General features: G+C 33.0%; 1 protein-coding gene across 6 annotated transcripts in view; it reads left to right on the top strand.

Annotated features, from left to right (window-relative positions):
* The window catches only part of LOC105831938 (filamin-A), a 132,127-nt gene that overhangs the window by 43,954 nt on the left and 68,824 nt on the right, over window positions 1–19,349 (top strand). For 4 of the 6 annotated variants that reach the window (XM_036285600.1, XM_012672434.3, XM_012672436.3 and 1 more), the window contains 7 exons: window positions 1,079–1,363; window positions 3,499–3,815; window positions 4,106–4,532; window positions 5,093–5,308; window positions 7,161–7,548; window positions 12,979–13,548; window positions 14,733–15,077. In XM_036285600.1, the coding sequence (XP_036141493.1) occupies window positions 1,079–1,363; window positions 3,499–3,815; window positions 4,106–4,532; window positions 5,093–5,308; window positions 7,161–7,548; window positions 12,979–13,548; window positions 14,733–15,077 (2,548 nt within the window). The remainder of the gene's footprint in view (window positions 1–1,078; window positions 1,364–3,498; window positions 3,816–4,105; window positions 4,533–5,092; window positions 5,309–7,160; window positions 7,549–12,978; window positions 13,549–14,732; window positions 15,078–19,349) is intronic. The other 2 variants (XM_036285602.1, XM_036285601.1) reach the window with 1 other exon arrangement.

Here is a 19,349-nt window from a genome sequence, read left to right as displayed (position 1 = left end):
CCCCCGCCCACGTGTTTTCTAAGAATAGAACTCAACCAATTTTATGTCGTTATTTTAATACGAAAATATTAGAAATGAACAACGTGGATTTTTTGTAGAGATGTATATACACGGAAAGAATTTTCTATTGAAAATTACTCTGAAAACCGTGATAATTGTAGGACAACGTAAACCTTGAAGAATTTCATTATACTTTTGACAAAATTTACTAAAATTTTAATAAAATTTGGCAAAAGTTTGTAAATTTTATTACACTTTTAACAAAATTTACTAAAATTTTGCCAAATTTTATTAAAATTTTAGTAAATTTTAGTAAATTTTAGTAAATTTTATTAAAAGTATGGTGAAATTCTTCAAGGCTTACGTTGTCTTACAATTACCACGGTTTTCAGGGTAATTTTTAAGAGAAAATTCTTTCCGTGTATATACATCTCTACAAAAAATCCCCTAATCGGTATATTTACCCATTTTAAAAAAGAACAAAATTAATAGTTAAGAAGCCTATGTCAATATTCACAATTTTTCTGTATGAATAAATCTATTAACAATAATTAATATTCTGATTTATGTAAATTAAAATTTTAATTAAACTCTATTTTCAATAGTACTTAAGTTAATGTTTGTTTGTTACTTTTTTTGAAAGGATTATATCTTGCTCACTTATTGACAAAAAGTATGACTTATCTAATTCTCAAAGTAATTAGCAATGTAATTTCGTTTACGTATTTATCACTTTTGCGGTTATTTATTGATTGATTTATATATTTATTTTAATTTATTTGATTATTAAAATAAGATTAACATCAAAAATTGCAAGATATTGTTGGTTTGGATATTTGGATTTTAGTATTAAATAGACATGTGTATTGTCGAGTGTGTATCTCCAGGAGATGTTTATCGCAACCGGTATTATTGCGCATAGGACGTGGACACGTATGATGCAATGACTATTTGTGTGCTACGTGACTATTACGTATTATTTAAATGTATGAACGTTCGCGATATATTGCTAGTTGAATGAACGCCGTTCTTACTTCTCGTGTTACGTGTCTGATGACAATTTGATTGTTTTTTCAAGGTTGATATCAGATTCAACAAAGACAGGAACTTGACGTATTCAGTGTCGTATACTCCGAAAACGGAAGGTCCGCACAAAGTGAAGGTGCTTTTCGCTGGCAGGGAAATCCCGAAGAGTCCATACATTGTTAATGTAGAGGGACACGCTGGCGATCCAAGCAAGGTCACAGCTAGCGGGCCGGGTCTACAACCAGAAGGAGTCGTTGTGAATAGACCTACTTTCTTCGACATCTTTACGAAGAACGCTGGTCGCGGCGTGCCAGAAGTTATCATCTTAGATCCGCAGGTAAAAAATGATGCTAATTATCCTTTTGTATCTTTCGCTTTCTCAGAAGAAATGTTTTATATGAAAATAGTTCTATGGATTTTTGGGAGCATTGATTCCAAAATCAATTATTTGAAATTTAAATTAGCGGATTTAAAATGACGACCATGAAATGCTAAAATATTGATATATTTTAAATGTAAGCACGGATTAAGGTTCTTTTCTTTTTACTAATTACAAACCAAGAAATAAAATTAAAAATGGCGCGTATATTTAATGTGGCAACCGTGAAAAATTAAAATATCAATATATTTAATATAAGTTAAGGTTTCTTTCCGGTTATTAATTATAAATTAAAAATAAAAAATAAAAAATTAAATTTAAAATACATTAAAGAGCCAACAAAATAGTAGCCAATAAAAACAGAAGTATCGATATATTTAAAATATGAATTTGAATAATGTTTTTTTTCTGAATATTAATTAATATAAATTAAATATGAAAGTTTTGAGGTAATACAATTTGGACAACTATTGCAAGGAATTTCTGAATATTCCTATACAGCACAAAGCTCTGATTAAGCTCCCAGGGAGTTCATTTTGCTGAGCTCCCAAGGAGCTTACAAAATTCGACAAAACAAGCTCCCAGGGAGTTCATTTTGCTGAGGTCCCGAGGAGCTTACAAAATTCGACAAAACAAGCTCTCAGAGAGTTCGTTTTGCTGAGTTTCCGAGAACCTTACAAAATTCGACAAAACAAGCTCCCAGGTAGTTCATTTGGCTGAGCTCCCGAGGAGCTTACAAAATTCGACAAAACAAGCTCCCAAGGAGTTCATTTTGCTGAACTCCCGAGAAGTTTACAAAATTCGACAAAACAAGCTCCCAGGGAGTTTGTTTTGCTGAGTTTTCAAGAAGTTTACAAAATTCGACAAAACAAACTCCCAGAGATTGAACATATCGGGTAAATTAATGTACTGCATGTATAGTCATATAGCCGCAAATAGTTCGCAAGATCGCCACTAGGCGAAGACACGGCGCTCCTCTTTCTCGTGAAAAAATTTACTCCAAAAGGCTTATAAAAGAAAACCATCACTCACGGCTCACCTAGCAGTTAGTACTTCACTAGCAGCAAAGTGTAGTATATATTGTTTTTGTTACACGAAGAGAGTTCGTGGGCTTTCGCAACTCAGAGAGAGCTTCCGAAAATTGAGAAAATATAAAAATAAAATTTTTTCCGGCAGCTCCTATGTCCGCTTTTGAGAGCTCCCTGAGAGCTTTATTTAAGCTCGCAGGGAGTTCAGAAATAATGTTTTAAGAACTCCCTGCGAGCTTCAAAATAATTTCCGTGAAGCTTCTATATAAGCTCCCTGATAGCTTCATCTAAGCTCTCAAGGAGAGCTTCATTTAAGCTCTTAGGGAGCTCCCAAAAGCGGACATAAGAGCTCCCGGGAAGCTTATATAGAAATTTCCCGAGAATTATTTTGAAGCTCGCAGGGAGCTCTTAAAACATAATTTCTGAACTCCTTGCGAGCTTAGATGAAGCTCTCAGGAAGCTTGTATAAAAGCTTCTCGGGAATTACTTTGAAGCTCGCAGGGAGCTCTTAAAACATGATTTATAAACTCCCTGCGAGCTCAAATGAAGCTCTCAAGGAGCTCTCAAAAGCGGACATAGCAGCTCCCAGGGAGCTCCGTGCGAATTTTTTGGAAGCTTAAATGAAGCTTATGAAAAATTTTGTGAGCTCCTCGGGAGCTCCCCGGGAGCTTCCCGTGCTATATGTTGTTCTCCACGTCATGGAGTGAACGTGGAATTGCCGTTTCTCCACGATTTGTTATCTGGGTATATTCCATATCAAATACCATATGGAAATGCAAATAAAATTTAACCTTTTACACTAGAATACTTCTTTAATTAATATTGACCATTGTGTATTGGTATATTAATGCCACTATATAACGATGGGTTACTAAAAAATGATACCTTAAGTAATCATTAGAATTTACTACCTGATTATCTAATAATAGACATTACGAGTACTCATAATTTTTGTAAAGGTCATAATATTACCTCTTTTTTTAAAAATCATTCCAGATTTAAATAATAGAATTATGACAATTTATTATTTGAATAAAATATTTTTGTATGTCATATTTTTTACAGAGTAATAAAACTACAGTGCCAGTGAAATTACGCCAGACCTCGCCAGACGTCTGGCGATGTGAGTACGTGTCCCCAATAACGGGTCTACATTCCGTCAATATTTTCTTCGCTGGCAAACCCATACCTGGAAGTCCTGTTGGCGTAAACATTGCACCAGTTTCTGACGCAAAGAAATGCAGAGCGTATGGACGAGGGTTGTTACCCACTGGCGTTCGTGTTCAAGATATCGCTGATTTTGTCGTCCTCACTAAGGATGCTGGTGAAGGTGTACCGGATATTCGTATAATCGGACCGGGAGGCGTCAATCGACCAGTGCAGTAAGTCCTTGCTGTTTACAATTAATAATTAAAGTTAAAGAATATTTTGTTACTTTTAAAATTTTATTTTCTGGTTTACATGTTATTTTCATTTTTTATTATTTTTATATAATTTTTTTATACGTTAATAAGGGAAATTAACTATTATATTGCAAGAATTGTAAATAAAATTATAAAAATTACATTCCAATTTAGAAAAACAAAAAAAAGAAATATGAAAAAGAGTAAGTATCGGAGTATCTTGTGTACTATTTTACTTTAAGTTTATTTATTATATTAAATTATTTTAGAATGACCAAAACCGATGCTTCGACTTACAAATGTCACTATACGCCAGTTAAGGAAGGTCGTCACGTAGTAATGATCACATATGGCGGGAAAGAGATTCCCAAATCGCCTTTCGAAGTCAACGTAGGTCCTTACAAAGAATCCAATATCAGAGCTTTTGGACCAGGTCTGCACACTGGCATCGTTGGTCAACCAGCTAAATTTACAGTAGATACAAATGAAGAGACCGGCGCCCTTGGTTTCTCCATCGAAGGACCATCTAAAGCAAAGATAGAATGCAACGATAATGGTGATGGAACCGCCGATGTATCATACTTGCCTACTGCACCAGGCCAGTACGCGGTCCATATCCTCTGCGATAATGAAGACATCCCCAAATCACCCTATATCGCGACTATCTTTCCAAAGACTGATTTCGATCCAGACAAGGTAAATTCAAATCTTTATTTTATCAATGTTTTTTATCTTCAAAACTTCGATATACATATATTCGATTCGTCACACCCGAATAAAACTTAATTTGTACTACTAATTAATTTTAAGTATTATTTACTATGTTTAAGAATCAGTTAAATGTTGTATACCAATTATGTATACCAATAAAAACTTTATATTTACTCTTTACACTCCTTACCATTTTTTACACTTTCTTAATCATTTATATTATAATAGGTCATAATACATGATTACGCCACTTACTATATTGAAAAATCGATTCAATTCACGATAATTTCGTTAATATTAAGAGTAAAGATTTGAAATCACATCACAATACTAATATAACATAAAAGCTTGTATAATAGATTGTCGTATCGGAGTATTCTTTTTGACTTATTTTTAGAATACTCGTATATTATACAATATATATAATAAACTTAAGCTCTTATAGATTTTTTCCAAAAATTTATATACTCAATCAAATTGATAATAATATATATATTGTTTTTATTGACTCACGGTGAAAGAAATGTATTGAATGTGCTTTATAGGTTGAAGTTCATGGACCAGGAATTCAGCCAGAAGGTGTTGCAAGAGACAAACCAACGCACTTTACAGTGGATACAAGAAAAGCTGGTCAGGCGCCTTTAGAAGTCATCATCCAAGATGCTCTCGGAAGAGAAGTTCCGGTCAGATTAGATGACAAGCGGGATGGCACTATCCAGGCGCATTATATACCTACATCTAGTTCCCAACATGTTGTGATGGTACAATCAGAAAATGATTTTAAAAGCCTTGAATTAAATTTGAACTAAATTTTTGCTACTCATTGTTTATATGATTACCGATATCGAACTTTTAACATTATTCTAATTTATTGAAAAGTTTCTTTTTTTTACTTTCTTTACTTTGTTCATAATATTGATTTCTTTTTGCGACATGTGATAACTTATGCAAGATAGTGACCTGATCCTATCAGTGACCCGAGCTTTTATCATCCGGTTTACCAACTGTTTAAGGGGCAGCATTTAACTTTGCTTTAAATCGTAGGAAGGATTAATTTTTTTTCTCTTGACATAAAAAATCTTCATAAAAGAACTATTAACTCATTTTAGTTATACTAAAGATAGCCTTAACCCATTTCGGCTCAAATGTCCACTATTTTTTCTTCACGTTGAACGCTCAAACTTATTACATAGACATCGTAGAAAAAAAACTCGACATAGAGTTTTCGATAGTTTGAAACCTCCTCTTTTGAATGCCGGCGTCAGAATTGACCTACAAAGTGAGTAAAAAAGTTATGGCCCATTTTTAAAAAAAAAAGAGCAATATTTTTTGACACTTTTTTCCAAAAATTTCATATTTTGGATGCGAAAATGTTTTGCAGAACTATTGCAATAGAGATGAATTATAGAATAAATATCCGCTCTTTCAAATTCCATTGCAATTTTTTAAACATTCAACATGGCGGATTTAATATGGCGGTCAAAAGATGGAAAAACCGTATATAACCAAAATATTTTCGATTTTCTTGCTTTTTTCTCGTAAAATTTTCACAAAATGTTTAAAAATATATAAGCTTGTTAGCTATGTGAGTCAAAATTATAAATAATCAATACAAATAATGGCGGTTTCTTTTAAAAAAATGTGAAAAAAACATGATTCATCAAATAATGTAGAAAAGCCATAAGCAAGTGTTCATTACTGGTATTTCATTATACTCACACCTACGCATACACTTATATACATCATATATATATATATGATGTACATAGGTGTATGCGTAGATGTGAGCATGATGATTTTCTTTTTTTTCCACATTCAATATCCGCGGCTGATTCGTGGTCGAGTATACCAAGCGACGCGCGTAACCACATTGTACCATACCCAGTACGCAAAAAATCATTGCTGCAACATTATTATAATGTTATTCATTAACATAGTAACGTTTCCAAGTATGTAGTTTTTAACGTTGTAAACAACATCATTATGACATAACGTTTAATAACATTAAAAAAACATTTAATAAATGTTTTAAAAATGTTTTAATAATATTAGAACAACATTATTATTAAATAATATTTTTAAAATATTTATGAAACATTAAATTACAATGTTTAGAAAATTTATCTAAAATCAACATTTTAAAAACGTTGATCACACACAATGTTTCTTGCTTACTGGGTATGGTATATTATTGCACTACTCATTGATTCAACTATGTTGGGTTTGTTAATATTAACAATAAAAAACTAAAATTATAACACAATAAAACTATTAATATGGCATGAAAGCTTATAACAAAACGGTTGCGAGCAAGTTATCTTCACTCTTATTTTTTCTGACTTCTGCAACGTAAATTTCCACGCAGTGTAGATAAGTTTTCTCAGAATTTTTTTAGATTTTTTAATGTTTAAAAATCTTTCAAAAAAATACAACTAATCCTTACTAATTATCTCAATGGTCTAACTTTGTAAGTAAAAAAATAGATTTGTCTGTGGAAGATTAAATTATTCCATAGATCAAATTTTTTAAAAATTGAGTAAGCAATTTAATCAAAATAAAAAAGTGGGTAAACGGTTACGCTGATCAAACGAGTCAAGAAATATCTTTTTTCAGGTGAATTACGGTGGTGTAGCTACAAAAAAATCTCCATATAGGGTTAAGATACCTTCACCCTTAAACCCTGCTATGGTTTCCGCTTTTGGTCCCGGTCTTGAGAAAGGTGTAAAATCGAATGTTCCTACACATTTTAACGTCGACTGTCGCGAAGCTGGTCCCGGTAAACTTGATGTTAAACTGCTGAATCCCGAAGGCCGAGAACTTCCAATTTCGTTAACGGACAACGAAAATGGCACATACGTCGTGGACTATATGCCTCCTCAACCAGGAAACTATACAGTAAATCTCAACTATGGTGGTCTGAAAGTACCTCAATGTCCTATTAAAGTCAACGTTCAACCTCACATCGACGTGTCTAAGGTTAAAGTGGACGGTCTGGAACCAAGTGAGTACAATTACCGAAAGCTCTTTAAGTGTTGCCTAATACTTCGATTATCGTACGCTATCAATTTATTTAAAAACGAACTTAATCATTTGATAAATGTGTCACTAATCGCAAATATGCTTGAATCAAGATATTGCACAACAAAATTAATATTATTTATGTATAGCATAGATTAATTATTAAGAAGAGATAAAAAATAATCAGACATTTACCATTATACTGCATTTGATATGAGTGAAATGATTATCGTAACACTCTCCTGTAACAAAAGAATTTGTGCTTATTATATTTTAATTTTAATGTTGGTAAATTGTTGAACGCAATTAGAAGGAAATTAATAAGTGCGATAATTTTATGACTGAAATAAAATCTTGTATTTACCAGGGAAGATCCAGATATGTATATCACGGAAAGGAAGTTTGATACTAAGGTATAGAGTTTGATGTTATAAAAGTAATATGTGCAATTATATATTGATCAATCCGCGTCAACGTATTATGTAGACTTTCTGATGTTGGCTTGAAACATAGGGTGAGAAGTGTTTTTATATCTAAGCACACGTTTTGCTTCCTTTCAAATCTTTCAATCGTATTGTGGATTGAATTGTCTCAACATGCTTACAGCATGATTTATGTCAGGTCTAGTGGCAATAGCCACATACACTAAGCTCCCGATAAGTTCTCTATAAGGCAATAACTTATCGTTGTCGTGATCCATCATCGGCTTGAAGTCATGAGTTAACGGAGTTGCTACATCCTTACAGTCATTTCGAACTTACTCAACAGGCTGTGATGTAACCTGAAAGAGAAGTATGCTATTTCCGCTTCTGATAATCTCGATACTTAAATAGCATCTGGCCTCTCCAAGATCTTTAATGAATTGCCCTTTTAATACACCCGTTTAATACTATTTTATCCTTGTGCTTATAATTCTTTGTGGTGATTAAAATGTCATCGACATAAACGAGTAGAAATATTGTTCTATTCTTGTCCACGTAAATGCACGGATCGACGTTTGTCGGTGTTAAGACTGTTAAGCCAGCACTTTTAAACATTTTGCTAAGTTTAGACTGCCACTGTCGTCCAGCTTGACGCAGTATGTATATTGCTTTTTGTAGTAGAAAGACTCGACATCTTTGTTGAAGATTTGACAGCATTTTTTTTGTCTTGTTTTGTGTTCTTTTATCAAATGCGCATAATTATTATCTTTTCTAGAAGTTTTGGCACTTCCATGTGTACTACTTTTTTGTACAAATATGTTGAGATAATAATATCCAATTGTGATTTCGACATTCTCATTTGGGCTGATATGACGATAAGCATTCTTATTGAATCTAGTTCGCGCCACTAATGCAAAAGTATTTTGAAAATCAACTCCAGGGCGCTGAGAAACTTTGCCACGACTCTCGTTTTTCTCTTCTTAAAGCTTTCGTCTGCACGACATTTGCTTCTTAAAATGATTCGACATCTAACAATATTGCCATTAGTTGTCCATAAATTAATTCCCATGTATTATTGGCTACTAGGCTCTTTATTTCATCGTAAATGGTATCCTTCCACTCCGTGGCATCCTGTGATCACCTGCGAAAAGAGAATCTCACTAGCGAGAAAAACGTACATAGATATATATGATTCCATGTCGTCATCCGAAGATAGTTCGATGACAGAAGAGTAGGTGCTTGTTGTTTACGACTCCTCAGGTTATTCTCTTTAGTCAGAATGATTATCTTTTGAGTGGCTCCTTTTGGTCGTCTGGGTACTCTGGGAGTCTTAGTGATGCTTGGCTTATCGTCAACAGCTGTTTCGACGATTTCGTGATCGTTTAACTGAGTGTCGATCAGATCAGATTTATTAGGTCCGACATGCGTCTAACATGACAAATATCAAATGACGGATTCTTCCACATCCGGGCCATATCTAAATTTATAGGCTATAAATTCTACGTACGTTTTAAGACTGAGCGATTTCTCAAATATTCATTTTGGGTTATGATACAAAAAGTTAATTACTACAAAATACGAAACAGTATGAAAATCATTATATTATTTGATATATAATAGACATTTTCTATAGTCAGTATTTATATTTTTAAAGTTATATTTTTAGCTTTTGTTTGTAGTCTAAAAACGAAGATGTGATGTGCTTATATCAGTGACTTTCTTTTACATATTACTTTAACGTTAAATTCTATATTTTAGGATTAAACTTTTCAAAATTCGTGGGATACATAATAGTTTCCCTTTGTTGTTAAATAAGTAGACTGACAATGCATTAATTCGAAAATAAATTGCGCAAAAATAAGGCTTTTCAGTGATTATTGAGAAGATAATTTTTATCTTGTTGAATACAACTAATATTCTTTCAGAAACTTTTCGTTATACATATCTAGCCTAGAATACAAAAAGAAAAAATGTCATTTTTTAGTTGAAGCGAATCTTGGGCTTAATGATATTTCTTTTAATTTAATACATTTATTTTAATTAAATACTTTTTTCAGTTTAATAAACTACGTACGGATTATCGAAGTTGAAACATGACCATAAATCAAACATTAAGGAATAAAAGAGTTCTAAATTTGAATCCTTGCTGAATTAATATTTTTCTTAATAAATTTTTTACACGGTTTTACGATATGTATTATATTATTATTAAAATTAACGATCAATTTAACTTGAGATATTTTTTGCTTTACCCAGACATCACCAATTTTTGCAGAAAATTTTTAAAAAATTTTAAAACCATTTAATCTTTTACATTTTGCGTATAGCAATTTTCGAAAATTTAACAAGATTATATGTATAACGTTGCAACCAGAAATGTATTACTAAAATTTATCACATAAATTTGAAAACATTGTAAAACATTTTTTTAATAATTTTGAAACTCTACAAGTAGTACACAGAACCATCAATAAGTGAACGCAACAAATTTCTTTTTCTCATAAATGCCTGTCATCTAAAATTGTTCCAATTTTTATATAGAACCGTGAAGGCCATCGCATTACATTGTCATGGCGTTTTACGTTACTTTACGTGAAAATCTTGCTTATATCACATAAACATCAATCGTAAAACAACGTAAACAATACACAAAGAATGACGTAACATAATAGGTTTAATATTACGTCCTTTCTTGTGCGTTGCCTGTGTTACGTTTTAGAGTTGATTATATGCTAACGTAATGCATAATTTTCACGTAAGTTGCCGTAAGACGCTACGGCAATGTACGTACGGTGGCTACCGGTAATTGTCAGTCCTGACAAATTAACTTAACAAGAGTTGGACAATACGTACAAGTACTAGATGTATTCCAGATAAATTTTTGATCAAATAGACAATTGAACAAATTTTGTACATTTAAACATTCAAATATAGTGTTTTGTGGGAAGTAAGGGATTAGACTGCACTTCTTGGTTTCGCGTAAAGCTGGGTATACACTTAGCGAACGAACACCGAACGAACAGCGAACGCAAACGTTCGTTATTGTTATTCGACAAATGTATACGCCAAAGCGAATACGAATAGAATGTTCAATTCGCGTTCAGCTCGATTTCTTCATGAGGCGGTACATCAAAGAGAGTTTGTGCGCGAATGACAATAACAAAAGTTCGCATTCGCTGTTCGTTCGATGTTCGTTTGCTAAGTGTATACCCAGCTTAATGTAAGAGATTATTTACACTTTTATCATGTACAACGAATTATTGTATAGCGTTGAATTTTAAACTGCGCGATTGTAATCTATTTTTCCGACGGCAGCGAGAACACGTCGTGTTTTAAGAAGACTCGGCTTCTAAGTCACCTTCTTTCGCTGGGCGATTATCTTGTTCGTTCGTGTTTAGCGGTAGCGAAAACCTGTGATGATATAAGAAGACTCGGCTTCTAAATCACTTTCTTTCGTTATACAGATGCCGTTCGTTCGAATTGCACCGTGGCACGTACGTGTCGTTCCGAGACTCGTTACAATGTGACTTGGCCGTCGCCTTACTCGAGAATAGCAATACGGACCGGGCAACCGGCCCTTAAATATATCTGCGTTGTTTTTTCTGGAACCTTCTCGTACCTTCCGGTGACGCCGGAGTTTAATGCCTCGGAATGCTTCCTATACATGAACAAACGCGTTTGCGCACGCCAAGCCCGAATCCCGAATGTTCTACCGTTCCACCGTTACACGATATTGTTTGAGGCGTGCGATCGTGTACGCAACATGTAGATAGCTCTGAATTAGTATAAAATGTCTAGTAGTTTGTCTAGATTTGGTCAGGAGTTGTCGCAAAAATACTACGTCGAGATTATGGCTAAGTCTAGTTCAGATTATTCAATATATTTGGATAAAATCCATCTAGATTTTATTTATTCTGGATTATATTTAGATAGATAGATGTCTAGATAGATGTTTAGATGTACAAAATCTATCTATTTCTATCTATTTAATCAAAAATTTGTCTGAAATACATCTTTCACTTGTCTGTATATTGTCTAATTCTTGTCAAATTGGCCCATCAGGATAATGATTCTATGTTATCAACTTCGATTAAGTTTGACAGTCATTCTATCTCCTTAACAATTGATGTAGAAATATTATTAAACATCTAGATCCATTTTTAACAAAACATGATATTTTTTCTTTTCCTTCTTATTCACATATCGATCTAATTTTCAATCTATCTAGCCTAGATTTTCAAAATACACGTCGCCAAGATCTTTCTACGGATAGATATCTTGCTGAAACAAATGATTTATTTCTAGCGATACTCACGAATTTTTCACGGTTGATACATATACAGTTTTGCCTAAAAGTATTGCACTTCGGTGCTTCACATGTTGCACCTCTCTTGTAAATTTTATATTGAAACCCTGCGAAGGAAGACAAACAGTTTTGTCGCATTGAACGCGTCACATGAAATTTGAAGCAAATAGCATAATGCGTTCAAGAAATCAATATACATTTCTATAAAAATAAATAATTGCTTCTCCACGCTGAATAATATATTCGTTGTGAATGCATTTTTAGCTAAGAGACGTGTTTCGTGATCGCGGGAAATCCTCTTATTTGAAATACACTCTAATTTACATGCGTCTTGTGGGCTTATGTATTATATGTAACAAGTGGCTTTCTCTCACAATTCGATACATATTCAAGTATTTGAAACCTAACCGTGTGATAACTTTGCGCGATGAACGCGTCCGGCCGCACTTGCTGGTGAGCGATGTTGGTAAACTTCATATTACAATTAATCGTTCGGATCCCTTAATCATGCTTGCTCGTTGAATTTATTTTTGTCGATTTAATGTCTTCGACGAACGTTGATCGCGACTTTACCAGCAAGTGGGCGCGACGTCCATTCGCCGCTCGCGGGCTGTCGTCCCGTCGCGCAAGCACAAGCGAAAGACGCATCGCGGCTCACCACGAGAACCCGCAAACGTCCTCGCAGCGGCTCCGGTGAACAGCCTGCAGCAGTTCCGCGTGATAACGCAGGAGGCGGGCAGGGCGGCGGACTTCCAGGTGGCGATCACAGCTCCGTCTGGCAATCGCGTTAAGGCACATGTAGTACCGACTCACGAAGGCTACCTAGTCAATTTCACGCCCACCGAGCTGGGCGAGTATCTGCTAAGCATCAGCTTCGGCGGCGAGCCGATCTCAAATCAACCGTACCGGCTGACCTGCGTTTACGGCTCCGATCCGGGGAAGGTGCGCGCCTCGGGACCTGGGCTCTCCCATGGAGTGGTGAACAAACCGGCTGAATTCGTGATCGACACCCGTGGCGCCGGCCAAGGTGGCCTCGGCGTGACCGTCGAAGGCCCATGCGAGGCCGCGATAAATTGCAGGGACAACGGCGATGGCACGTGTTCTGTCGCCTATCTGCCCACTGAAGCTGGCGACTACGGCATCAATATCACTTTCAACGAGCAGCACGTGCCGGGCTCGCCATTTCAGGCCATCGTCGTACCGGACGCAGACCTCTCCAAGATCAAAGTCAGCGGGAACGGCATTCAGCCACACGGTACCGTTCATCAGGACATCAGCACGGAAACGTTTTGCAATTGGAAATTGAAAGAGTGCTGTGACTTGCTCGTCTCTGATTTGCGCAATGAGTTTCACACGCGTCTCGGAATTTTCTAGAGATAGTCCAAATGATTATTTCTCAATTATTAAGATTTCATATTGATTTTCCAGTAACACTGATTCGTGCATGTGGAATGAATTTATTAATTGTTTGGCAAATTGCGTGCATGTTACGATACCTTGGAAAACTCGTTGCGACTACAACAAGGAAAATATTTTTATTGATAGAGGATAGATTAGAAAATCCCAATAATTATTCTGAGACGCGTTGATACAATGCGATGCATGTGTTTTACAATTGCACCTTTATTGATTGGTTGACATTCCCTGCTTAGACTTTCTGTTTCTAACGTATATAAGACATGTTATAAGACATTCGAATGCTTGAAGGAATGCTTCAGCACTTTATAAAAAGTTTGGGACAACATTTTTAAGTTTATTTCTTCCTACGATCGTAGCCTCATTTTCAGTTTGCTTGATTATTAAAATGCCACAAATAATAATCTTAATTATTTATTATCGTAATTTTTTATGTTAGTTATTCAGAAATTGCAATTACATTCTATGTATATATTTCGCTATATGCGCTTATATGTATTATTATTTTAACAAATAGTTTAAAATAGATATTATATTAGACACATTTTTTAAAAATAATTTACCTATTTAAATTATAAACAATACGTGGTTTTTATTTTATTTAGGTATATATAAGTTATTATGTTTGGTATATTTATTGTAAAAGAATATTTGAAGATTATATATTTAATACAATTTATGCAATGTAATGATAATATAAACATTTTTTGATAAATTTTATTTAAAATGTGTACTTTTTTATAAATCAAACTTTAATTTATAAGAAAAAATTAAAAATGCACATAATATTTTTAGTATTGCAAAAATATTCGATTTAAAAAACTAAAAATTCATTAACACTACTTCATCGATTTTGAATATTTATACGTAAAAAAAGTATTTATATAGTTCATGATAAGTAATTCCTTAGAATGACAAAGTTTAATTCTAAGAAACCTACTATCTGATACGTGTATTATATGTGCATTTATTTCAAAATATACACAAGCATTCATTTTCATTCAATCGAGTCGTATTTCACAGGTTTATTCGTGAATAAACAAGCCACCTTTACGGTAGACACGAGAGAAATCGCCAAATCAAAGACCGACGATGATAAAGTGTCTTGCACTATAAATAATCCCAGTGGTGGAAAAATCGAAAAGCTCATCATTCCCCAGGGTGATGGTACCTACCGCGTCAGCTACACGCCTTTCGAGGAAGGCTGCCACACTATCGATATTCTCTATGACAACGTGCCCATCCCGGGTTCACCGTTCTCTGTGAATGTGCAACGCGGCTCCGATCCCAGCAAGTGTCGCGCCTATGGTCCTGGTTTGGAGAAAGGCATCGTGAATAAGACAAATCGCTTCACGGTAGAAACTAAAGGTCAGCAATCCAACATTTTGATCAAATAAATTCTTAATATTCTGTTATTTTATATATATATAATATTAAACGTTGAAAGTTTTTTTGTTAGTTTCTAATTATATATTTATTTTACAAGGAAAGATTATCTTTTCAAATTTCACCGATTTTGAAACATTTTGTACCCCTACTATGGCATGGTAAAACCATTCTATGTAACGCTCAAGCATTTGCAAAAAAATCGAATTTGAAATTTTTTTTGTAACTTATATACTCAAAGTTTGACGTCTTTCGGGTTTAGTGACTTAGCTCGATATAGCGATGTAAGACGCTTTGTTTTTTAATTAAGAATGCTGGATGCCTCAAAAGCGTTTAAATCTTATTTCTTTTTTTTTTTTCAAATTTGTATGTACAGATTATGTAACAGAAATCTGACAATTTGCTGACAATCTACTATCAAATTGCATGACGCAAATTGTGCCGCAAATATTACAGATGTTATCTAATAATCTGTACATTAGATTAGTTTAAAATAATTTAGATTATAGAAAAAAAGAAAGATTCGAATTTGTGGCATGCAGCTTATCAGTAGTCAAGCGCCATACATACTAAACTACTGCAGTAAATTTGAAGAAAAGCGTCAAAAATTCCGAATTTATAAACGCAAAAAAAATCAAATTCGATTTTCTTGTGAATGTATAGTATTATAATATTTTTTTAAGGGGAGCGAAATCCAAAAGAATAATCTTTGATCTCCCCTTGTTAGTATCACTTTTTTAATTTAAAGTAATATTTGTAAACTTATAAAAAAATTATTTAGGGAATTTAGACTTGTTAATATTTATTTTAATATGATTTAATATCAATAATAATAAATATTATTATAAAATAAATATTAATATTATCTTATTATAAAAATTCTTTTTTACTATACTAGCTATGTACTACTAAAAATAAGTATGGAAAAAGGGAGTAAGATGACGAATCGCTAATTTTTCTAAATTAACAACAAATATCGACTTGATGTTGAACTCATTAAAGGCTTTAGATAATAGTAGTTATCTGTTGTAGTTTGATTTTAATCGGTTCATAAAAGTGAATAATATAATAAGAAATGTGTTTTAGGTACACCCATGCATAACTTTTTGGCACTTGTTTATAGGGAATGACGTAATATAGTAAATACTTTCGGTTTTTAAATAAAATCATGACATATGTAGTATAGTTAAAAATGCACATACTAATGCATTCATATTGTTTATTTCTCGCAGTGTAACTTTTTCATTAAATAAATAAGTGAAGACTATGATTGTGGGTAAGATGACAGATGACGCTAGATGACGCATTTGTACTTGCAGATTATGTTTTGCAACAAACATAATTGCGTTAATGTTATGCAAATGAAGTTTATAATTTGTGATACTGGTTATACTGGTATTTGTAAGTAAATTTTATTAAATTTTATTATATGTAATTTATTGATTTTGTTATTTTTAAAAAATAAAGTAGTTGTACTATTAATATAATATATTGTTAAATAAATAAGAAAATTGGTGTTTATATGGATAAACAATAGATAGGTTGCAATGTCAATTAATTTGACTCTTCTCGCTACTGAAAGTCTGCATCTTACCTACATAGGGGGGCAAGATAACGAAATCGAGACACGTTTTTAAAAAATCAAAATTTCTTAAAATTCTAATTTATTTAACAGCTTTTAATTTTTATAGTAGATACAAAAGGCTTTAGTGAATCTAAAAGAAAATAGATCATTATTTTTACACCATCACAGAAATTAGAAAATCGACAAACCTTAAAGTCGTAATCTTACCCTCTTTCCCCTATTAGATTATGTACAGTGTGTAAGAGGGAGACCACGGTTACAATATTTAAATGCTTACACATGCATATTTGACAAAGCTTGAAAAGCTGGTTTGATATAAGCGAACACTTTCCTTATATTCTTTGAAGCCACTTGTGTAAGTAAAAGAACTGTGCTAATTAGTTTTGTTTAGTTAAATTAACTAGTTTTGTCATGTACACATTTTTTTTCACAAGAGTGTTTGTGCATACACTGAAAAAAAAATGCAATATATTCAATAAGATATGTTATTGCGGGCTGCCAATTAAAAATATACTCAATACAATAATATATGCTATTGCAGTATCAACATTGTACTTGCATTAATAGCAAATATTATTGTATTGAGTATTTTATGTAGTTGGCAGCCCGCAATCACATATGTTATTGGCTGTATTACTTTTTTTTTCTGTGTACATATATATTTTCAACAAGTTTATTTGAACGTTTGCATCCAATTTTAAATATTAAAAAGATATTCTTGAATATCAACACAAGAAAGGCTTCCAAATGGATGTCGCATACTGAAACGTTGTGCTGACGTTTCGCATTATCCAGGCTAAGAATTTTGATACTAACAATGAGCATATTTCTGGGGATATTTCTAGCCAATCAGAGATCAATTAATCAGCTGGTCAATTAAAAAATGGAAAGAGTGTGTTAAATATAGAGGAGAAAAGGCGGTTATGGACTAGATATGGGATTATGGAATTCGCGAATTCTTGTATACTTTATGTTGAGTTGTGGGGATAACTCCGAATCACTTCTTTACATATTGTTTAAACATTATGACATGATTACTGATCATTAGTGTTTGTTTTGTTGTCATAAAAGCTACATTTCAGTATTGCAAGTAGCTAAAAGTATAGGTGTCTATTTTTTACTTCATTTTGATAAATATGCTGGGTATTAATTTTTTAACATACATAGTAAACACTGATTCGTAACATTTATGTGATCATTATGGAACAATGTTCCACTGTTCTCGTAATAGTTACGTCATTTTCCAGTTACAATTTGGTCAAAATGTCAGCATATTCTGGGCAACAAAATCGGAAAAAAAGAGAGGAAACATACACATAATGGTTTCGTATAAAATAACATTACTTTTACGTATATGAAGTCACATTTACGTATAAAATAACGTTACTTTTACGTATAAGCTGACTTTTACGTATAAATTAACGTAAAATGCTCGTATAAAATTACGTACCAGAAAGATTCTTCTTGTAACTATTATGTCGTTTTTACTTTATTTTTCTTAAAAAGGATTTCTTACCGAAGCTAAAATTTAGCCATAACAGCTAAGATGTGTCTTTAAGACGTAATAAAAAATACATATGCCCCGAAAGCTCACTATGATAACATAGATTGATCCGGTTTCTGTCACCGTCGGTGGTCTGTTTATGTAGCCTTTGGAGTGTAAATTGCATTAGAAGAAAGATGCCGCGTGCGTCGCCTAGCGGCAATCCGCGAACTACATACTTTTTAAATTTATATAATATAGAATAAGTTCTAATCGGCTGATATGTAAATATATTTTACTGGTTCAAGTAGAATGTTATTGATTTTAATAGATTGCGTATATACTAACTACAAAACTATTTTACTAAATGCAGTATGTAAACTAAAAAGATATAATAATTACAAGAGGCTATAATCAAAATTTCCGCATAATTGTAAATTATTTATTATTTAACAAATTATTATTTTTATTTTTATTTAATAAAATTATATTTCTTTTTATGCTTAGTAAATAATTAATAAGTAATAATAGTAACAGTGGGAAGTCCAGAATGGATTACAGTGATTCACGTGGCACGGAAGGTGTTAAAGATATATGATGTCGTAATAACATTATCACATTTATGCTACATTAACAAAACTTTTATGTTAAGCTCATTGAAGTCATCAAAATTACATAATTGTTACGTATTAAATATGATGTCACAATAACATTATCACATTTATGCTGCATTTACAAAATTTTTATATTACGCTCATTGACGTCATCAAAATTACGTAATTGTTATGTATTAAACATGATGTCACAATAACATTATTATATTTATGCTGCATTTATGAAATTTTTATGTTACGTTTATTGACGTTATCAAAATTACGTAATTGTTATGTATTAAACATGATGGCGCAATAACATTACAATAGTAACATCACATTTACGAAACATTAACATTTGGCTTATTGACGTCAACAAAATTATGTAAATGTTACGTAATTATGCAACGAAAAAGTGACAACACAGACATACGTAACAGTTATAGTCTCGTTACGTCAATGACATACTTGTCACATTATTAGTTCGTTGTGCTGGTCTGTAACATTTATGTGCAATATGTTTTATAAATGTTCCGTAAATGCTCACAGCGTGTTCATTGGGTAGTATAATTTGAAGGGCTTGAATGTAACTT

Source organism: Monomorium pharaonis, chromosome 4 (genome assembly GCF_013373865.1).
Source record: "Monomorium pharaonis isolate MP-MQ-018 chromosome 4, ASM1337386v2, whole genome shotgun sequence".
Taxonomy (NCBI): domain Eukaryota; kingdom Metazoa; phylum Arthropoda; class Insecta; order Hymenoptera; family Formicidae; genus Monomorium; species Monomorium pharaonis.
The sequence above is the reverse complement of the archived record's forward strand: the minus strand, read 5'-3'. Positions and strand labels throughout refer to the sequence as shown.